At 40.7% G+C, this 21,679-nt stretch overlaps 1 protein-coding gene across 1 annotated transcript in view; it reads left to right on the top strand.

The window, feature by feature from the left end:
- Nucleotides 1–21,679, top strand: part of HHAT (hedgehog acyltransferase) — a gene marked incomplete at its 5' end in the record, with an annotated part of 161,479 nt that overhangs the window by 69,229 nt on the left and 70,571 nt on the right. Inside the window, one exon of the mRNA XM_082480153.1 lies at nucleotides 8,751–8,952. Within this exon, the coding sequence (XP_082336279.1) occupies nucleotides 8,751–8,952 (202 nt within the window). The remainder of the gene's footprint in view (nucleotides 1–8,750; nucleotides 8,953–21,679) is intronic.

Genomic DNA, 21,679 nt, shown 5'->3' with positions numbered 1-21,679 from the left:
TTTGAAAACATGAGCTTCGTTGGAAGAGTGAATTCAAAATGATTTGTTCAATATTCCTCAGTTATCTGCCCTTTGACATATGGACTTGACATGGATAATTTTTGGTGTTGAATGCAAGGGAAGAAAAATAAATGAAACACTTTTCAATTTTTTAGTAGGAAACTGCACACTCAGTCTTTGCTGGGAAACATGCTAATAACTGGAAAGTGTACCGAAATTCAGGTCATATTTGTAAAGCTGAGTGTTCTTGCATATGAATATTTTCATTAATGCTTTGTAACCCAAATGGACTTAATTTCTCATTAAACATTTTTGTGGTAATTTAACAAGGCTTGCCTGAAGCCAGCATTAGCTTCAGTATTTTAAAGGGTCTGCATTTGTCAAGGTCTCTCTAAATATCGCATTAAGCTGGTGAGGTGAGAGAATCTTTAAGAGCTTAAAAAGCTTTGCCAACAGCCCAGCAAAATTATTAGACCGTGTAAGAAACTGAGTCTTACAGAAAGAACATGTCTTACCTCTCCTAATAGAAATTTTGCCAAATGGTGTTCCAAATACCTCTGGTTATTTTTTCATTTCAGGTGCATATATGTGGGGCTCAGCCTTCAAAGTCTTGTTTGCAGGAGATGTTTCTGTGATGTCAAACAGATTTATTCATGTAGGGACCCAGTCTTGCAAAGACTTACAGGTGTGCTTTACATATGTGCTCTGCGTAGCTCCATCTAAATCAGTGAAAGCTTGAACTGACAAAACAGGAATTGTAAGAGCTCATCCAGAAGTAAGAATTTGCAGAACTAGGCCTGAATTCTTTTTGTTGTGCAGTAGAGAAACAGTTTGAAATCAATGGTCTAAGGCCACAGAAAGAAAACACAGGATTAAAAATAAATGAATTAAGGAAGCCCAGCCCCAGTTCTAGAGGGAATTCCCATCTAGTTCTCACCTTATGTCCTGCCACACTTTTCATTTCAAGAAAATCTCTTTTGTAGTGACAGTCCTCGGGATAATTGAGAAGCGCTATGAATGGTAACTTGGCTATTTAAATTTATCCTCAAAATTGTTAAGGCTCATGTTGAGCATTGATTTCATACGTAATGATGAAGAACTTTTTATTGACTTAAACAGTCAAATTTTCCAGGCGTAATGCTGCCCAGATGAAACTTTGTATACATGTCCACAAATGAACACAATCACTGTACAGAACCTCAAGCGATTTTTGTTGTCGGGATGTAAGATGGAAGACTTTATTATTGCTTTTTTAACTTTTACTGTATTGGCTATGTAACTGTCCAAGTCAAACCAGTTTGGTTAACCCTTGAATGCTTTGAAATTTAGAGAGGGAATTTTGAACATCAAATATTCCCTGAAATAAAACACAAAAAGCTCATAAATTAATTGCATTTACAAGTTGTTTGCTGTTACAAGCAAATAAACATTTTTTAAAAATTTACATTTCACCTGGTTCTGGATAAGACATTCCAAGACCAAGAGCTAAGGAGGGGGGAAGAAAAATCATGGATAGAATGCATCTTGCTGTATGGCCTTACTTCAGGAAGAAATTTAAGCATGTGTTGAAGAAATGCCCTGGCCAGAATAGCATTTAAACAGGTGCTTTACTTGCACTTACTTCAAGATATAAATATGTTTAAAATTACATGCATGTGGAAGTAAGAGCAGTGCATTGAGACCTCAAGGAATAATAGCCCTTCAGAGTGATTCTTAACTGATTGCAAATGCTCCTCTTAGTGGTTTTCTAAAGTTATCAGGATAAAAACTTCATAATGTAAAAGAAAAGAAAACAATGTGTTTTTCAAGGGAATGATTGTCAGATCTCATATGATTGTTGTGTAGATTACCACTTTAAGAAAACAAGCGAAATGGTTATTGGATTTCTCTATAAGTAAATGTAACTTTTAAATACCTCAGCTATTATGTTTGTGTTTGCATTACTTTAGGCATTTAGATGGTACCATTTACATATTTCATCCAATTCTCTAATGTTCATTTAGTGAGTTAAAATTAAGATAAGTTGTGTAAATGGAGCAGCTTCCTGGCTGTAGATAAGCTGATTTAAGCTACTGTAAGTGGGACTAAAAGTAAGGCACTTGGTTATTCAGAAGACACATACAGAGTTAAGCTTTGTTTGTGAAAGTAGCGTGTTTAATAGCATGTAAGTTTTAGTTTGTACCCCAGATGTTTTGAGATATTTAATCTACGCAGAGTTCTCTTCCTCTTCTCTCCATCTAGCATGCGCAACTTTTTCTTCTGACAAGGTGAAGGGCCTTTCGTTGTTGTCATTAAGAGAGTTCTAGCCAGTCTAGGAATGGTTGGCAAAGCCAGGCCTGTGGCATTCCTCTGACAGCCTCTCTGTTCTTTCACCTTCAAATTTCACCTTTAAAGTTTTGGTGGGGATTGTCTTTTGATCCCTTAAGTTGATATTTTATTTTTAAATTCTCACCGAGCCTGTATTTTTTGATACTAAGCGTCTTCTATCAGTCTAATCTTCCTGTCTGTAATTTTCATGGATCTTAAGTTCCTCTGACAGCCTCTCTGTTCTTTCACCTTCAAATTTCACCTTTAAAGTTTTGGTGGGGATTGTCTTTTGATCCCTTAAGTCGATATTTCACAGAATCACAGAATCACAGAATTATCAGAGTTGGAAGGGACCTCAAGAGATCATCTAGTCCAACTCTCCTGCTAAAGCAGGATTGCCTAGAGCACATTACTCAGGACTGCATCCAGGCGGGTCTTGAAAATCTCCAGGGAAGGGGACTCCACAACCTCCCTGGGCAGCCTGTTCCAGTGCTCTGTCACCCGAACCGTAAAGAACTGTTTCCGTGTATTTGAACGGAACTTCCTGTGTTCTAACTTGTGCCCATTGCCCCTCGTCCTGTCACTTGGAACCAATGAAAAGAGCCTGGCTCCATCCTTCTTCAACCCACCCTTTAGATACTTGTACGCCATAATAAGGTCTCCCCTCAGCCTTCTCTTCTCCAGGCTAAAGAGTCCCAGCTCTCTCAGCCTTTCCTCATAAGGCAGATGCTCCAAGCCCTTAATCATCTTAGTTGCCCTTCGCTGGACTCGCTCCAGCAGTTCCCTGTCCCTCTTGAACTGGGGAGCCCAAAACTGGGCACAGTATTCCAGTTGTGGCCTCACCAGTGCCGAGTAGAGGGGGAGAATGACCTCCCTCGACCTACTGGCCACACTCTTCCCTATGCAGCCCAGGATTCCATTGGCCTTTTTGGCGACAAGGGCACATTGCTGGGCCATGGATAATTTACTGTCTACCACAACCCCCAGATCCTTCTCCTCCAAGCTATCTCCCAGCAGGTAAGCCCCTAACCTGTACTGGTGCCTAGCATTCTTCCTCCCCAGGTGCAGGACCTTGCACTTGCTTTTGTTGAACCTCATTAGGTTCTTCTCTGCCCAGCTCTCCAGCCTGTCCAGGTCACGCTGGATGGCAGCACAGCCCTCTGGGGTGTCAGCCACCCCACCCAGTTTGGTATCATCAGCAAACTTGCTGAGGATACACTCTGTCCCCTCATCCAGGTCATTAATGAATATATTAAACAAAATAGGACCGAGTATTGACCCCTGGGGGACACCACTGGTTACAGGCCTCCAACTAGACTCTGTGCCGCTGATCACAACCCTCTGAGTCCTGTCCCGCAGCCAACTCTCAATCCACCTCACTGTCACCTCATCTAGCCCATACTTCCTCAGCTTCCTAATGAGGATGTCATGGGAGACAGTGTCAAAAGCCTTGCTAAAGTCAAGGTAGATGACATCCACGACTTTCCCCTCATCCAGCCAACCAGTTATAACATCATAGAAAGCTATCAGATTGGTCAAGCACGATTTACCCTTGGTAAATCCATGTTGACCACTTCCAATAACTTCCTGTTCCTCAACGTGATTGGAGATGACATCCAGAATGAGTCGCTCCAATACCTTCCCAGGGACAGAGGTGAGACTAACCGGTCTGTAGTTCCCTGGGTCCTCCTTCTTGCCTTTTTTGAAGATTGGAGTGATGTCGGCCTTCCTCCAGTCCTCAGGCACCTCTCCTGTTCTCCATGACCGTTCAAAGACGATGGAGAGTGGTCTAGCAATAACATCCGCCAGCTCTCTCAGCACTCGCGGATGCATGCCATCAGGGCCCATGGACTTATGAATGTCCAGCTTGGCCAAGTGGTCTCTGACCCGGTCCTCCTCAACTGAGGGAAAATCTTCCACTCTCCAGACCTCCCCTTTTGCCTTCAGAGGGTGGGATTCATGAGGGACAGCTTTAGCAGTGAAGACCGAAGAAAAGAAGGCAATTTTTATATTTTATTTTTAAATTCTCACCTAGCCTGTATTTTTTGATACTAAGCGTCTTCTACCAGTCTAATCTTCCTGTCTGTAATTTTCATGGATCTTAAGGGATTGCCCAACCCTCTAAAATAACCTGGAGGGACATGACCAATTACCATCCTCAAATCAACTTGCCTTAACATACTTTTCTCTTTGCAAAATACATTGTTGCTTTCCTTCATTTATCTGTCTTTGGCTCATTGACCACCAAATAACCATTGAGTTTTCTTTTTCTGGGAGTATGTGAATGAAGATAAAGTTATAGCACGTTGGCACCATGTTTTTCAGCTAAGTCTGCTTTCCTTGCATATCTACAGTAAATGCGTAATCTGCTTATGAGCTGGTAAGAAATTCTGCTACAAGGGTGTTCCTTTGAGTTGTGTTAGTCTGCCATGAGGAACCATGATTACTTTTATGTGCTAATAGTCTCTGAACCGGGGGTTTTGAGCGCCTCTGTGGATTTTCTTTGATTAGAGATAGAAATAGTCTTAAAAACTGCATGGAAGCTTAAAATGAGATATTTATGTAATGCTATTCTGCACGTGGTGCAGAAGATTAGTGTGCTCTACAGCAACCTCTCTGTTTGTGTAAACCCTAAGTTTCTAATGGCAGGACAGAAGGACTGTAGGATAGATGGAAGGTAGACAGTAGTATGGTAAGAAGGAAAAAAGTTGGAAAGCGTGCAGATATATAAGACATTGAGTTGTAGTAGCTGTTGCCCCTTAATCTCTCTCTCTCCCTGCCTCCTTCCTTCTCTCCTCACAGATTTTGTTGGTGAACTGGAGGACAGAAAAACTTTCCTAACGTACTGTAAGAAGCTCCTTTTCTTCCCCATCCCACCAGGTGGGAGTGAGCGAGGGGCTGTGTGGGGCTTAGCTGCTGGCTGGGTTTAAACCACAACAAATTGTTAGTTTCAAAGCGTGTGTTGTGTCATAAATGATAATACAGAAGTAATATATTTCTTCTATCTTCTGGCTTAATAATACTATTCACTGGTTCATTCTCCCTCACACTTTAGTGTAAATGTAGCTTTCTGTAATCAAATGAATAATTTTCTGTGTAAACACACAGGGAATGTATTGAGAAATTAGATTCTAAACTACCACGGTGCTCAAAAATAAGCAAAATGCATTTTTGTAACGACAAGGGCTCTTGTGGTGGTTCTTTTGCGAGATGATTTTGGCTGTATCAGAGAGCACAAAGTGGCTGGCATGGAACACAGGGCCTGGCCCTGGCTGCGCGCAGAGTTGCCTGTTGCTTGTACGTGGGCTTGCCAATGTGCCAATGTAAGAGTGTAAGCACAAGAACACGGCGGGGAGGTGATGAGGTAGCAAGTATTTTTTTTTTTCCCTGCTATGTTCTGTAATGCAGTAATGGATTTTTCATGAATTCTTCTGCATAAAAAGCACAGGAACATATAGTATTTCTTGTCATGCTGCTTGAGAGAAATGACTCAACATCCATCAGTCCTTTATAACTACTTTAAACCTGCCAGTGGGAATGCCCTGACAAGGGAAGGCAAGACCATGTGGTCTGGGGGTGGTTAGTGCCCTTGTGACAAAAAATGGCAGCTGCCTTCATTCTGTTTTCTTATGGTAGCTAACAGGGAAGGAGAGAGGCATTGCTTTCTGCTTTGCATTTCTCCTCTGGGCAAGGAGGCAGACTCTCTTCAGACAGGTCTTCACAAAGATGGTGCGAGTGAATTTTCAGTTGTGCAATTGCCGTGGGCCTTACTAGGAGCTAAGACTTCACTGACCTTGAACATTCATCAGAATTATGAGTTATTGCTGCTCAATTATCTAGCTGCTGTTGTTAAACAGCAAAAATCAGAAAAGAGCCTATTTTTCTTTGCACAGTAATCTGAAGGCTGTTCAGACCAACCTAAACTGGGCTACATATGCACAAGTCGGTGCTGTCGGGCCGTTCCTGGCAATGCCAGTGCCAGTAGAGGCTGCCAGTGCTGGCAAGATGGCTGGTGCCTACACAACAGCTCTGTCTCGGTGCATGGAAAGGGACTGCATGGAAACCCAGAGCTACTTCTGCAGTAAAAGCTACCTTTTTTGCCATGGATTTAACCCAGGACCCTGTGAGGTCAGCAGAAAGGCTTCCTTAGAGCTTAGAGCAAGGTCTCCATCACAGAGAGATGTCTCTTCACTGGCATCTGGGTTACTTTTAAGTGCCGTGTTTCAGTAAATGTACGATAGAGAGTGAGCTTTTCTGAGAGCGGCAGGGCCAGCAGTGTCCTATTTCAGGCTCTTCGGGATGAAGGTCTGCGCAACAAGGTACTGCCGTGTTCGCAGGGGCACCGAGGTGCTGCTCTCAGGGTTGAAGTTTCTCGGCTGCAGAGTGGGGCTGCCAGCCCTCCTCCAGACAGCCTGTGAGGGGAACTGGTAATGGCCATGGGCCCTGCCTGGAAAATAAAATATTCAGCCTTTAAAAACTGGAAGAGGGTAGGTTTAGAATAGATATTAGGAAGAAAATTTTCACTATGAGGGTGGTGAGGCACTGGAACAAGTTGCCCAGGGAAGCTGGGGTTGCCCCATCCATGGAGGTGTTCAAGACCAGGCTGGATGGGGCTTTGAGCAACCTCGTCTAGTGGGAGGTGTCCCTGCCCATGGCAGGGGGTTGGAACTAGATGATCTTTAATGTCCCTTCCAACCTAAACCATTCTATGATTCTCTTCTATGTAAAAGGGAGAGGGAAAGTGCTGGGAAAGCATGTCCTGAGAGGGGATGAGCTGTTTTGGTCTTTCATTTCTGTAGTTCTTTGTGTAGAAGGAATTTGTCCAAAGCAGTGGAGTCTGTGGTTCTGCTCTCTTCACCGTCCGTGCCAGAGCCCTGCAGGGCATCCTCCTGGTTACAGCCTGCTGACGTGCCTTTCTGCTATTAGACTAATTGATTGCAATTGCAACTGTCTATTATTGCTACACTGTTTCTTTATATATGTGATAAGACTGGACCCAAGAAAAACATAGGAAGGGGGGAAAGAAGAAAAACACAACATAAATAAAAACTATTGATCTTAATTTCTATTTATTTTCATATGCTTAGTAAAAAGCACACTGATACTGAAAATCACTATAAGTGTAATCAGATGTTCCCTGTAGCAGGCTGAAGTAAAAAGGTGTATTGATGTTATACTTAGAGAGAACTTGGAGCATTTGACAGTTGGTTTTTTCATGACTTTGCTGTTTACCTTTTAATTACTCTCATAACTTTATTTTACCCCATTACTGCATTTTCTTACTTCCTAAGATTAGAAAGTAATTTCCTTTTTAAATTTTTAGGCTAGTATTTGTCTCTGAATGTAAAAACTGATAAATGATAAAAATTTCACTGAAAAAAAAATCCTTTAATTATCTTAGTAAGTAGGAATAGTCTCAAATATGAGTACAGTCCATCATGTTGAAGGAATGACATCTGAAGAGAACTGTCATCAGCAGTTCTTATCTACCACATCTCCTTGCCGGTACCCGTGGGCTGGATGGTGACTCTGTTGCCGATGAGCTTCTTCAAAGTGTTGACAGAAATAGGCAACTTTTTCAGACAAAGGCTGGGCAGTGGCCATGCCTGACTTGGAAAATGCCGGGAGTGGATGTGGCTCTCTAGGCAGGAAGGAAGTGAAGTGACACAGAAAACAGTGTCAGCTTTCAGAATCCCGTTGCTTCTGGTATTTTTACTGAATGAGCACTGCTTTCTGGACACTTACAAGCATCAATTAAAGACTAAGGTTCTGACTTCTGGATTCAGTTTAAATACAGACTATAATTGCATGCAGAGTGCTTCATACAGGTTTTGAGGGTTTTTTTAGTACATGTGCTCTGAAGGTCATTAGGCAGACATGATACTGAGCATATAATATGAGAGCTAGATAGGAAATATTTTCAGTTCATATAATTTTAATGAAAGATTTGAAAAGAAAGAAATTACAAGCTTTTAAAAATAAAACATGTTTGCATGTGTCTTCATTTCTGACAAATGGAAAACATTGATTATGACTATATATGACTTTATATAGGGTTCTGAATTTTTTTTGAGTCTTATAATTTAAATTCACATGAAGAGTACATGTAGTTCCTGTGTATTTGACTTGCAACTGCTGCAGTTTAAAAAAGCTGACCATTTGCCTTTTGCAATTTTGAGAATAGAGTTTATGCTATACATTTGCCTAATGCAGAGTTCCCATGACCACAAAATTGTCTTTTTGCCAAATGTTGTATGTGCATATTTCATGAAGTGGTCTACAGCATTGCAGAAACTAGGGCAAGCTCTATAAATAGACAATGTCAGGTAATTATTCAAATTCTTTTTTAATGCCACAAAAAAACCAAATTTGTTCTGTAGTGGATGTTTTTCTGAGACTTCTGTGAAATCTTTAATGTTGCTTATCTCTCATTTCACCTACAGGTACATTTATGTTCCAATGGGAGGATCTCAGTCCAGTCTGCTGGGAATGCTCTTTTCCACAGCCCTTACTTTTGCCTTCGTAAGCTATTGGCACGGAGGACAGAGTTATCTGTGGTACTGGGGTGCACTTAATTGGCTTGGAGTAATTGTGGAAAATGGTGTCAAGAGGATACTTTCTATTTCACTTATTCAAGATTTAATTGTAAGTTGAATCTCTCTTCATTTCATGTTCTCGTTTCCTGGCTCCATGCTCATCTGAAGTTCCTGGTTACTAGCTTGGTTTAACCTAGATTAAAAGTTGTGGATAACAGATACAAGACTTAGCATTCCCTTGCCCACCCTCCAGTGTTTGAGCTAAGCCATATAACTAAATTTTGCAAAATATCAGCAAAGCAAACACTGAAATATGCATGGTCTTAAAAGCTTCCTCTGCAGTCCTAGAGTAAGCAACTGCTTGTCACGTTGTATAATGCTGAAAAGCAGCTAGTTTTAACATTTGTATTCTGATTTCACTCAGGATGTCCTTAAATATTCATCTTTACTAAAATTAGTAGTGTGTATTTCTAACCATGTGTTTCCTGGACAAATGTGTGTGTAGCAGCTGCTTGCATCTGGGAACAAGCTTACACTGGGAAATCTTATGCCGCTAAAGATCCAAGTAAAGGAAATATTATTTTGCTTTGAAGATGTTTGATATTTTCACTTTCCTTATACTTTTGATCTTCATGTTGTCATTTCCAAAGGACAAAATTGTCTTTGCTGTGCAATCATATGCAAAAAGCCCTATTTTAATTTTGATGGTCATTTTAGTCTGCAGGTTTGCTCACTGTTAAATCCTAAATCTTCTAATAACTGTCTGTAAGAATAAATATCTCCTGCTTACTTAGTAGTGATAAGCGCACAGAATTCATACTCCTATATAATGTGGTGGTGGTGGTAACTCGCTCTGCAGCCTGATCAAGTCCTAACACTCAAGTAATTATGCCTGTTCTGCATCCCAGCGATTTCAATTTTCACTGTTGTGGTATCCCATGTGTGGCAGCTGATACAGCTAAGTAATTCAGTAGCCAGTAACAGCCAGTGCTACCTTATATCATCCAACTGTCCATCACTGGAAATTCAGTGACAGTCTGGAAGCAGCTTTTTTGCTTCTTAGAGAATGAGTTTATCAGATTCATTAATCCTTCCTCTAGGGTGAAACTGAGCTTCACCATCTGACTGGCTGCATACATTTGTCTCTGGACTGGAAGACAACATAGTTTTTTAGGCGTCCAGCTAGCTGTATGAGGAAATATAAGTGTAGGGCCTTTTTGTATTTGATGTCACTGTATTAGAAATCTTAAAAGAACTCTTAAGGAATTAAGTGCTTAAATACCATGGAAATGATAAAGACGTGGCATTATGAATGTGGAGTTATATGTGTTGGATTAATTTTTAACACATAGTTCTAATTATAGTTAACCTATGCTGGCAGTAATGCTGGGTCCCTAACAATGAACCAAGTGCATTTTCCTCTTTGGTCCCCTTTGTTTTCATCCAGTGTTTTTAAAGGCCTATCCAATGCCTTCCATGTTTCCCTTGTTTTCCATTTCTGTTTGGACACATGGCTTCCTTAGACCTTCCTTAGAAGAAACTTTCACATCTTTCCCTGAAATATTTCTGAATCCAAAATTTTTAATATTATTAGTTTTGGCATCTAAATTAGTGCATTAGGCAGATCTTGCTGCATTTGGTTATGGCTGAGTCATGCTTTGCCTTGTGCCTTGAAGATTTCTCTACAGCAACATGAGCTACAGTCTTTGCAAACTCCACCTCATTGCTCTCTCCTCACTTTTCTAACAAACTTCCATTTTCTTGGATGCTGAGACTGGGGAGCAGATGAGTAGTTGGACTTTGACCCTTTCTTATCAAGGAGTGCAGTGATGTGACATTCTCTAAGAAGTATCGCATTTAAAATGAACTGCAAATTCCCTAATGCCCTACATGAATTTCCTTTTTTCCCTTGTAATCTGGCTTTTGGAAGCATTCCTATAATCCTGCTGCAGCAAGAGGTGTGCTGCAAGTCACCGTGGCATTGGGAACCCTGTTCTGGGGGATGGGTTTTTCACTTAAATTTCATCTGTTGACAAGCTGATATCCTTTGCATTCTTGTGCATCACTCACTTGCTATGTTGGCTCTTGAAGGCTATTTTTGAATAGGAAGGTTTATTTTTGTCCCCAGAATAGCAGATGAGTTTCTGAAAAAATATGAAGCACAGGTTTATGCTTTTCTTAACCCATTCTCTTTACCAAACCTCCTCATATATTGTTGTTAAAGTTGAGTTACATAATTCAGTTGAGCAGGAGGTGTTTAATTAATGAAATATATAAAAAAACTTGAAGAATAATTTGAATTTTAATTCTGCTCTGTTTTTAAAATTGAATTGATAACAAAGAATAACAAGAATTATATCAAAACTGCTTCCCTTTTTCCCCCACTATATTGTCTCAATTCTCCTGCAAAGGAAAGATTTAGAAATCTAAATAAAGCCCATTTGAGTCTTGTCCTTCACTGAATCCTTGTGCTGACAAAGAATATGTATAAAAAGAATTGGACCCTATATTTATGCAGATTTTATGGTAGTTTAAATCTCAGCACTTGAAGCCTAGCACAATATGGGTAAATAACACTTGTGTAGCAGTCTGACAGGTTTTAAATGTCACCTCAGGCATATTGAAATGGAATGAACAAAGCAGCATGGGCATTATTTGTGAGAAGTAAAATCAACATATAAACTAATATTTACTGAAAACAGTAAATTTCCTGACCAAAAAAATGGGATATGAAACTTTTCATTTGTGTTGGTTGCAAAACCAGTGCCTGGCTTCCTGATTTCCTGATGCTCCTTCTTATGTACTTTTCAGCTTACACTGCTCCGAACTGCCATGTTTCAGTGAGTTCTGTTGTGAGGAGTTATTTGTGTACCTTTTTTGCCCCTAGAGATTACTTGTTAGATGTCAGTAAATTAGAGCTTAAGTAATGTGATTCTGTGATTCTGTGAATACTGTCCTTTCATTAAAACGGAATCACGGAGTTTTCAGAGTTGGAAGGGACCTCTAGAGATCATCTAGTCCAACGCCCCTGCTAAAGCAGGATTGCCCAGAGCACATTACTCAGGACTGCATCCAGGCGGGTCTTGAAAATCTCCAGAGAAGGGGACTCCACAACCTCCCTGGGCAGCCTGTGCCAGTGCTCTGTCACCCTCACCGTAAAGAAGTTTTTCCGTGTATTTGAACGGAACTTCCTGTGTTCTAACTTGTGCCCATTGCCCCTCGTCCTGTCACTGGGAACCATTGAAAAGAGCCTGGCTCCATCCTCCTTCAACCCACCCTTTAGATACTTGTATGCCATAATAAGGTCTCCCCTCAGCCTTCTCTTCTCCAGGCTAAAGAGTCCCAGCTCTCTCAGCCTTTTCTCATAAGGCAGATGCTCCAAGCCCTTAATCATCTTAGTTGCTCTTCGCTGGACTCGCTCCAGCAGTTCCCTGTCTCTCTTGAACTGGGGAGCCCAAAACTGGACACAGTATTCCAGTTGTGGCCTCACCAGTGCAGAGTAGAGGGGGAGAATGACCTCCCTTGACCTACTGGCCACACTCTTCCCTATGCAGCCCAGGATTCCATTGGCCTTTTTGGCGACAAGGCCACATTGCTGGGCCATGGATAATTTACTGTCTACCACGACCCCCAGATCCTTCTCCTCAGAGCTACTTCCCAGCAGGTCTGCCCCTAACCTATACTGGTGATTTACGTTCTTCCTCCCCAGGTACAGGACCTTGCACTTGCTTTTGTTGAACCTCATTAGGTTCTTCTCTGCCCAGCTCTCCAGCCTGTCCAGGTCACGCTGGATGGCAGCACGGCCTTCTGGGGTGTCAGCCACCCCACCTAGTTTGGTATCATCAGCAAACTTGCTGAGGATACACTCTGTCCCCTCATCCAGGTCATTAATGAATATATTAAACAAAATTGGACCGAATATTGACCTCTGGGGGACACCACTGGTTACAGGCCTCCAACTAGACTCTGTGCCGCTGATCACAACCCTCTGAGTTCTGTCCCGCAGCCAACTCTCAATCCACCACACATCGTATATAAAACACCAATAAATGCTATGCACCGTAAGATAGGGAACTTTATATTAAACTGGAGAAGTTTCATTGTGTGTTTATCAGTTCTTTTTATTTTTACTGTTTCGGGAGCTATTTAGACACGTACTAAGCAAAGTAGTGCTTTGTTTCACTGATTCTATATTAATTTCTTACAGATGAACAGAGACTCCAGTAGTCACTCATTTGAAATCAATGACAGAATTTGTATTGACTTAATAAATAACACATCAGATTTCTGAAAGAAAATGCTAACAGCTATCATTCTTCCAGTGATTTAAATTTATTTCCTTCTCCTTTGTCCTTAAGGAAGATATAGATCTATACAAGAAATTAGATCTTGGTATAAAAATAGATTTAGAATGATTTAAAGCTTAGAATAGCTGACAACATCTTTAAATCAATAGATTTTAAAAAAAGAAATATTTGGAAATAATCCAAAAGAAGATGTAGCAAAGGGGGTGAAGTTGGCAGATAGTTAAAATTAATGTTTTAATCTCAATTGAACAGCAACATTTATCTTCTTAGTTCTTTTGTAAAGTGAAAACATGTCATTCAGTCTAGTAAGAATTTTTTAAATTGAGACATAAAGACCTTTCTTCTAAAAATCATGCTAGGATTAATTTCTCATTTAAGACCTTATTTCTAGCTTTATTTAGTAAGAAAGTGAATACACCATAAACAATTCAATTTTAGAAACCAAGTAACTTTAAGCATGGCTTATTTTAAAGTAATTTGTACTATCCTTGTAAGTGTTTTGGTTTTTTAAAACATAAAATAGTTTGATTTCAACATTTTCATTTATGGCTGTAATGAGGTGCACCAATTAAGTCCATTTCAATACACTGTATTTGCCTTCTTAACCCCCCTTTGCAAAATAGGAAATACTTCTACGATGTCCGTGTTTTTTGTTACTGTGGTAGATCAGATTTAGTTAGTGTGTTAGGTTTTGGTACTTTTTCCCCAGAAGAATGAACCCCATACATTTGTCTCTGTAGTTAAAATATCACTATTGTTTTGGGTACCAGAGATGTGGTCAAAGACAATTGGCATCCTCAGCTTCGCAGAGAACAGAATTTTAGACGTCTTTCAAAAAGTTGGGTGTGGTGAGGGGTTTTTGTCCCTTTTTTTCTATGTGTAATTTTGTTTGCCCTGTTTCTTCTGCTAGGTGCATTAAAATTTCTACAGTTATTCATAATAAGATATGCATTATGCAGTGATCCTGCAGGCAGCTGGTGTGGAGCATGGAAAGATACAGACTGGTGAGCCTGACCTCTGGGCTGTGGTTCGACAGGGAATTAAGTTCACTGCTATCGTAGAGAGAAAGGTTTAATTTCCCTTTCCTCCCTTTCTTGCAGTGTCCCCACTTCCTCCTCTGCACACCTTCCCACTGCAATCTTTGCTGAGCTGACCTAACTCTTCACACTAGCAGAAAGCTTTGCTTTCTTGGGTTATTTTATTGCTAGATGACTTGTCTTATGGAGAGGAGCCTGAAAAGCACCCAAAGCAGTACAATGTAAGAGGCAAAAGCCAAGGAAAGGAAGACAAGGAGCTTAACTGCTTAGAACCTCCCCCTTGCATATGTACATGAGCAGTACGGGGTAGTAGGCTGAGCCTCTGTATTTAAAGTCAATGGGACCAAGAAACCAATTGAATTCTGCTGCAGTAGTTACTCAGCCCTGTTAGGGCCCAAGTTCAGCCTAGCCAAGATAAAGATTTCTGTGAATTTCACAGGCACGTCCTGTATACATTGAGCAAATGTGTAACTATCTCCTTTAATGACAATGTTTCTTTTTGCAAGTATTAACTCACTTTAAACCGCTGTCAGACAACTGTAAAGCTTCCTTCTGCAGCTGACTGAGGCAAGATCTGACCAAACATTAGGAGTTCATTCAAGGAAAGTACGTTTTTTGACCACCTTGCAAGATTAGATCTTTAATAAGACCTCTGTAATAAATAAAGACCCTTCTCAGCTGTTTGGGCCACGCTAGGCTTTGATCTTTATTTTGCTTCATTTGGGGGAAAGAGTATTTATATCACTGGTTTACTAATGTCAAGCCTGTCTGGCCTTTTCTTCTTTACTAATAGTTTTGTGTAATTCATACATACTTTTATTGCAACATGGTGATTCAATTAAGTGGCAATCATTGCCAATGATACTTTCTTCATAACCTTTTTACATGCTTGCTGTAGACTTCTGTTGAGCTTGTCACTTCACTCTCTCAGAGTCTGTAAGAATGTAAGTAGTTGAGCAAAGTCCTTAATCAGACTCTTACTCTTTAGAGGAGAATTGGGTTTTGAGATATAGGCATCATCCATACTGTCAAAACCCAGAGCAGTGGATGGGGCTTGCCCCACACCCCCTACCCTAACCTTGAGTTCAGGCATATCACTGCTCTAAGCAGAAGTCTCTACTATCCAAAGCAGATGTACTCTGACTCAAAATAAATGGAAACTCCTTTCCCTAGATGTGAACATTAGCCAGGGCAGACTTGTGACAACTGGTCTTTGTGTACAGTACCTAGAAGCTGCAAGCTGAGTTATCGTGGTGCTCTTTTGTACAGAGCTGCTGAATGACCATCAAAGGTGAATATGGATGGGCTGATTCATCCTAGGTTTTTTCCACTGACTTTTAGCTTTGCCAGCAATAATTGTGAGTCGAGTAATTCTTGCCGCGTTTCTACTTTTGCTTGACTCTAGTTTTTTCTCTCTTCTCCCCCTTCTTGTTGTAAGGGTTCATTTGTCTTCATGGAAGTGGATCCCAAAACATTTTGTGAGCCCTGCTGAAAACACACGCATGCAGACACGCTTGCACTCTGACTCTGGTTTTCTTTACTGAGAGAACTTCTTGCCTCAGACTCAGTAACAATGACTGAGAATCTAGTAGATAGTATTTTGTGTGGGGGACAGGCATATGCGATATAATACAGGCTTTTATATGGTGAATGACAAAAGTGGCTGCAGTAAGATTTCAGCGATAACATTCTATCATTTCCTACGTTTTGAGTACAAGCATCCTTTTCTTTTGTCAAATCTGTCCAAGAAATATTTTTTGTGTCAGCAGTGGAGAAACTGTTGTGATTTTCCATCTGTCTTTAACCAGATGATTGCTGCTCTGCTTCAGACCACAATGTCAGTTGGGAAGTCCCTTGCATAGCTGCCCAGTTGTCATAACAAAAAGATGTTTCTCTCACCTACCAGCATTATTTACTTCCTCTTCTGTTTTGGAGACATCAGGCAGTTTTCTGGTGCTCAGGCCATAAAGCAGTTTGAAAAGCAAGTAAATCGTGCTACGGGATGAAAGCACAGCAGAGTGATGCTGATTATGCGCTTCTTTGATACTGTTACATGAATACAACCTCGGTCTGTTTTTCACCTCAAAAATTAGTCCAGACAATAGATGTCGACAGTTATGGAAATACAAGTTAAAGTACCAGGGAGCAGTCGCACTTCTGCTGTCTCTTGAGCTACAGAAACTTGCCACAGGGAAAGCAAGGTCTGTATTTGCTGAGAGTGTTTATCAGATGTCTCCATGGGGATTATTACTGTGGATTATTTATTTGTTAACAGTTTCACAGTGGCAATGTGGGAGGGCAATAAGGGCAGGACCAAAATGCAGCGCTAATGATCGGTGAAGTTAGATCCTTTCCCAATTTGATTACACTTTAAAAGGTAAAAACTTTAAAATGTGGATGAGGGAACCAAGAGAACAAGAATGGGAACTGTAATAACAAAAATAAGGATGTCAAGGACCTGGACACAGAGGAGAGTCCATGGCTCTCTCAATCTGTCCTTCTTGGTTAGAGCTGAGATATGTTTATGGGAGTATGTACACTGCCATTACTTGGTTAAATTCCCTGCTTTAAACATACACCAGAAAAGAGGATGGTGCATTTCAATGCTGTTCATTTTGCACTTTTCACAAGCTGCCACTTTAAAAAAAAATTATGTTTGGGCAGGTTTTTTGAGGGTGAAGAGTAAGTGTAGGAGCAAGTACAGAAATTTACTTCTGTGTATGTCAAACTTTCACACATGCATCTGTAAGTGTAGAGCATACATACAAGCTGGTAGGAGGCTTTCTTCAAACAGAAGGGGGGGTTGGCTGGTTGCTGAGAGATGCTATAAATGTAAATCTTTTGGAAAATCTAAAAATGAACTGGTGCTAGTGCAAGACAGCGTTTTGTTGCGTGAATGTTTAGTAAGACATCAATAGAGAAGATGAGTATCTTCTCAAATACTATATATAGCATTTATTCCTAAATTCAGAAACAAGTTCTATTTGTGAAAATAGATCATAACTGACAGCTTCTTGATTTTAATTGTGTGGTTCTCTTTTTATAGGAGTGATGTAGGGAATTACAGGTCATTTGCATCATCCTCTCTCTTGGAAAAATGTTGTCAGTTCCCGCCTTCGTGTGTGAACCTTCCAGAAGCTAATTTTTACCTTTGCTTTGGAAGGAAAGTACATACCTTGAAAAGAAAGAGGAGCTGACCTTAGGCCACAGTTCAGCTTGGGGAGAAGGGAGGGAACAACAGCAAGAAAAATAAAATGCCAAAAAATTAAAGCAAAGCAAAGTAAAGGGGACTGGTTCTGGGTAAGAGCTAGATGAAGAACACAGCAAACAGGAACGATGGCGATTGATTACTGAAAGGTACAGTATGTGTTGATGGAAAATTAAATTTATTCTTCCATTTGCTGTGGCAGTTGTTAATGCATAATATCTGGTAGCACATCTCATTCACTGTCTGCTTGCGGGCCGGTTCCTTATCTTGTTCCTCTTATAGCTCTGGGGATTCCACAATTTCTTTTGGATTATTTCATAAATGGATATTTTGCATGTGTATTCAACCAGAATTCTTTATTTTTGCTGCTTTTCTGTTCTGTGGTACAGTCTCTACTCTTACCCTATTCAACATCTGTCCCTTAGCTTCAGAGTGCAGGAGCAGGTATTATATTAACGTGTCAGCTTCTCATCAGCTGCCTTTGCCTTGCTCCTGCTGCTCTTTGAGCCTAACTTCTACCAACATTAATGAGCACATGTAGTCCCTCCCTTCATTTCTGCAGTCTCCCAAACACACTTTTGTCGCTATTACCCATTGACAATGTGTATTAACAAACATTTTTAGAAGTTGCCCTACTGCTTGGACCCAGCCCATCTTCATTTCTACTGCTCACTTTAAAAACTAAATAAATCGACATTTTGTTTAGCAGAGCTTTGTCACAATTTTCAGCCTTTCCTCCATCCCATCTGCTCCCCCAGCTGCTCAGTCACACCCTGCCCTCCATTTTCAGTGTGCCTAACTGCAGATAGATAAAATAGCCGGTAACTGTTAGTCAGGATGTGTTGCTTCCCTTCCCACTGTCCCATCTGCTCCTCGCTCTCTTTCAGCTTTTCACCCATGTTCTTGGTTTTATGCTGTCCTGTTATTTTTGGCAAATGGCTGCATTGCGGATGGCCCAGATTCAAGGAACGCATGGAGGTGTTCACTCTTGCGGTAATGGGGTGATTACCGGGGTTCAGGGATAGACATTAAAGAGTTGGCCTGTTATTTATCGAAGAACATTTTCTAAAAGAGACCACTTAGAAGCGCTGTTAAGATTGACTGGGTGGTCTCTGTTGCTTTTTTAGAGAAGTAAATAAATTCAGGCCTTAGTCTTCAGTTGTGATTCAAGAAACTGAAAAGATGGAGCTTTAATAACCATAGGAAGCACACTTACTCCCCTCTCATACGCTAGGAGAGGCCATGAAAGATAATTCACTACCATGAATATAACAGAGTGTTATATTCAGTTATATTCAAGTTAATTTGGTTGATTTCTTCAACACAGCAAATAGTGCAGTTTGTGTATCTTATTTTAAAATTATTATGGATAAGTCAGCTGATAGGTCAAAGTGGGAGAAGATTAAATGTGTAGAACAGATAGTAATTAAATATACATTTTTAAAAAAGCAACTCTCCTAAAAATTGTACTAGGTTACTTTGACCCTTTAAAAACCAAAGGCAGATGAAAATAGAATGATGTTAATCTGTAATGTTGCAGTTTGTAGTATCAAGCACATGTTTCATGTCACTCTGGCTATAGTATCTGACAGGCTTATTCCACGGTGCATATGTTCCCATAAGAAATATTCAACTGCCTCTCCAATTTTACCATACGGTCTTATTTTGCCATGTGCTTGGGTTATCAAGTCTCTGGAAGGGCAGTTCAAAAAGAAATAAATGTTGTGAATCTCTGTTTTACTCCATGAAGATGGACTCTTGTTTAAATTTCAGCGAACTTAATTCCCTTGCATGGGACTTGGTAAAGTATTTTTAGTATGAGCAAGCTTGATAACGTCACTGACTTTATGTAGAAGTTTTCTTTAATCTGTCCCAAAGCGGCTATACAAATGAGATGCATTGCAAATGCAGCACGCATAGATAGTTTCGATCTTCTGAGCGCTTGCCAAGAAGTTACCAGCTAATGTCTGTCAGGGGAGGCTTTTTGTCACATGTCACCCTGTCAGTGAGACTGGGTTTGCAGTGTGGCAGAAAGCAAGCACCCCAGTTCCCGAGCCCTCCCTAAAACACTGCGATACATGTGACCTGCTCCCAAAACAAGCTACTGCAAATAGATTCAGCAACCCTCTGAACAATGAGCATTTGGGACATGCCAAGTCACCATGGGGCCACCACTGTTGCTAGAAAAAGTTCAAGAATGGTTGCCGTAGGAAGATGGAGGATTGGGTCCCTGATAAAATACCAGGGAATATGTTTCTGTAGAAGACGACTTCAGTGTGATATTTTGTACAGGACTGCCTAGTTTTGACTGCTGTACAAAATCCAGTCTCGGGCACCTCCTCAACTTCCACATAGGATGGTGGATGACTTATTCTGGTCAGTATTCCCCAAAGTATTTTCTCTGTTGTTGGCTAGCTAGGAGATATAAATGCATTTGGGAAAAACACTTCTGGACCCTCAATTCCATCTCTCCATGCCATTCAGTAATATCATTGTACACCGTCCTGTAAATCAGTGAAAATGCAAATATATTGTTGATTAGCTCTAACTCACCTTAGAGAGAAGTTCTTTTAAATGATGCTCTGCTGTCTGGAGCCACTTCTCCTGCCTTGTTTCTTTGTTTTGCACTCATAGTAGTGTAATTACCTTGCAGAGTAAATGAAATTAGTATTTTCTCTTACATCCTCTCTGACTTAAAAAATCCACCATGTCCTTTAACTTGACTCTTAATTCAAACCTAAATGATCTATTCTGGTCCTTCATAACATAATCCAGGAGTGCAGCACAGGTTGGGATCTACCTGGCTGGGGTGTGGCTCTGTGGAAAGGGACCTGGGGGTCCTGGTGGACAAGTTCAATATGAGCAAACAGATGTGTTACAGTGGCAAAGAAAGCCAACAGGATGCTGGGTTACATCAACAAGGGCATCACCAGCAGAGATAAAGAAGTCATTGTCCCACTCTACTTAGCGCTTGTCAGGCCACACCTGGAATACTGTGTTCAGTTTTGGTCCCTGCTATACAAAAAAGATGTGGACAGGTTGGAGAGGGTCCAGAGAAGGGCCACAAAGATGATCAAAGGGCTGGGAAGCCTGCCATATGAGGAAAGGCTGAGAGAATTAGGTTTGTTCAGCCTTGAGAAAAGAAGGCTTAGGAGACCTTATCACCATGTTCCAGTATTTAAAGGGTGGCTACAAAGAAGATGGAGACTCCCTTTTTACAAGGGGTCACATGAAAAAGGCGTGTGATAATGGGTACAAGTTACCTCTGGGGAGATTCCGATTAGACACAAGATGAAAATTTTTCACTATGAGAACAATTAGCCATCAGAATTATCTCCCCAGAGAAGTGGTAGATTCCTCAACATTGGACACTTAAGATTCAGCTGGACAGGGCGTTGGGCAATCTTGTCTAGACAGTGCCTTTAGCAAGAAAGGTTGGGCCAGATGATCCTTGAGGTCCCTTCCAACATGGTATTCTATGATTCTTTTCACACCTGTCTTCTCGCACCCCTCTCAAACACATACAGAGATTGACTTTTCAAGGTACCCCACTACATGATAGTATTGTTTATTTTTGTAAGATGACTGAGAAAGCCCAGTTGAGAGAGATCTGATGGTAGACAATTTTGTTAGACCCAACAATGTGCAGAGAGAGGTTTTTCCCAGCATCTGGCAAAAATGTCTGAGGCTGATCTTCATTTACAGCAGGAATTTGATTGGAATAACAACCCAAACTCCATTCAGTTCCAGGAAAGGTGGCCTGAGCCAACCTTTGTAAGTCACCTCCTGTGTCATGCTGCATGCCTTTGGACTGAATATCTTGACAAGATGTCTATTTTTTTGTGTAGTTTAAATGCTACAGTCCATTTATTTCACAGTGTGTGAGGAGATGGGGGTAGGGGTGATTACTAAAAGTAAAGTATGATGTGGTATTGATGCGAGATTACAAGATGGAGCATTGAGGAAGGATGTAAATAAAAGGGTTTCAGCCAGACAACCACGACTTCATTGCAATTTTAACACCGGGTGGTCTTTTGCCACTTTATCTTCTGGCCTAGGTGCTCTTTTGCCACTCTATCTTCTGGCCATATTTCCAACAGGAAAAGAGGAAAGAGAAAGAGACAGCAGTAAAATCCAGAGAAACACCACAAATCTATAGCAGCTGCTTGTATTGTTGCAATGGAACATGTTGTTAAAAGCGTTAAATAGCATAATGAAGAGTTGTGGGTGTGGAGGTTTTTTTTAATTTTGTCTGCTTTGATGAAAACAACTTGCTGTGTATTC

The sequence above is a fragment of the Vanellus vanellus genome (genome assembly GCF_965231255.1).
Source record: "Vanellus vanellus genome assembly, chromosome: 3".
NCBI classification, from domain to species: Eukaryota; Metazoa; Chordata; class Aves; order Charadriiformes; family Charadriidae; genus Vanellus; species Vanellus vanellus.
This window is presented reverse-complemented; position numbering and strand designations above follow the sequence as displayed.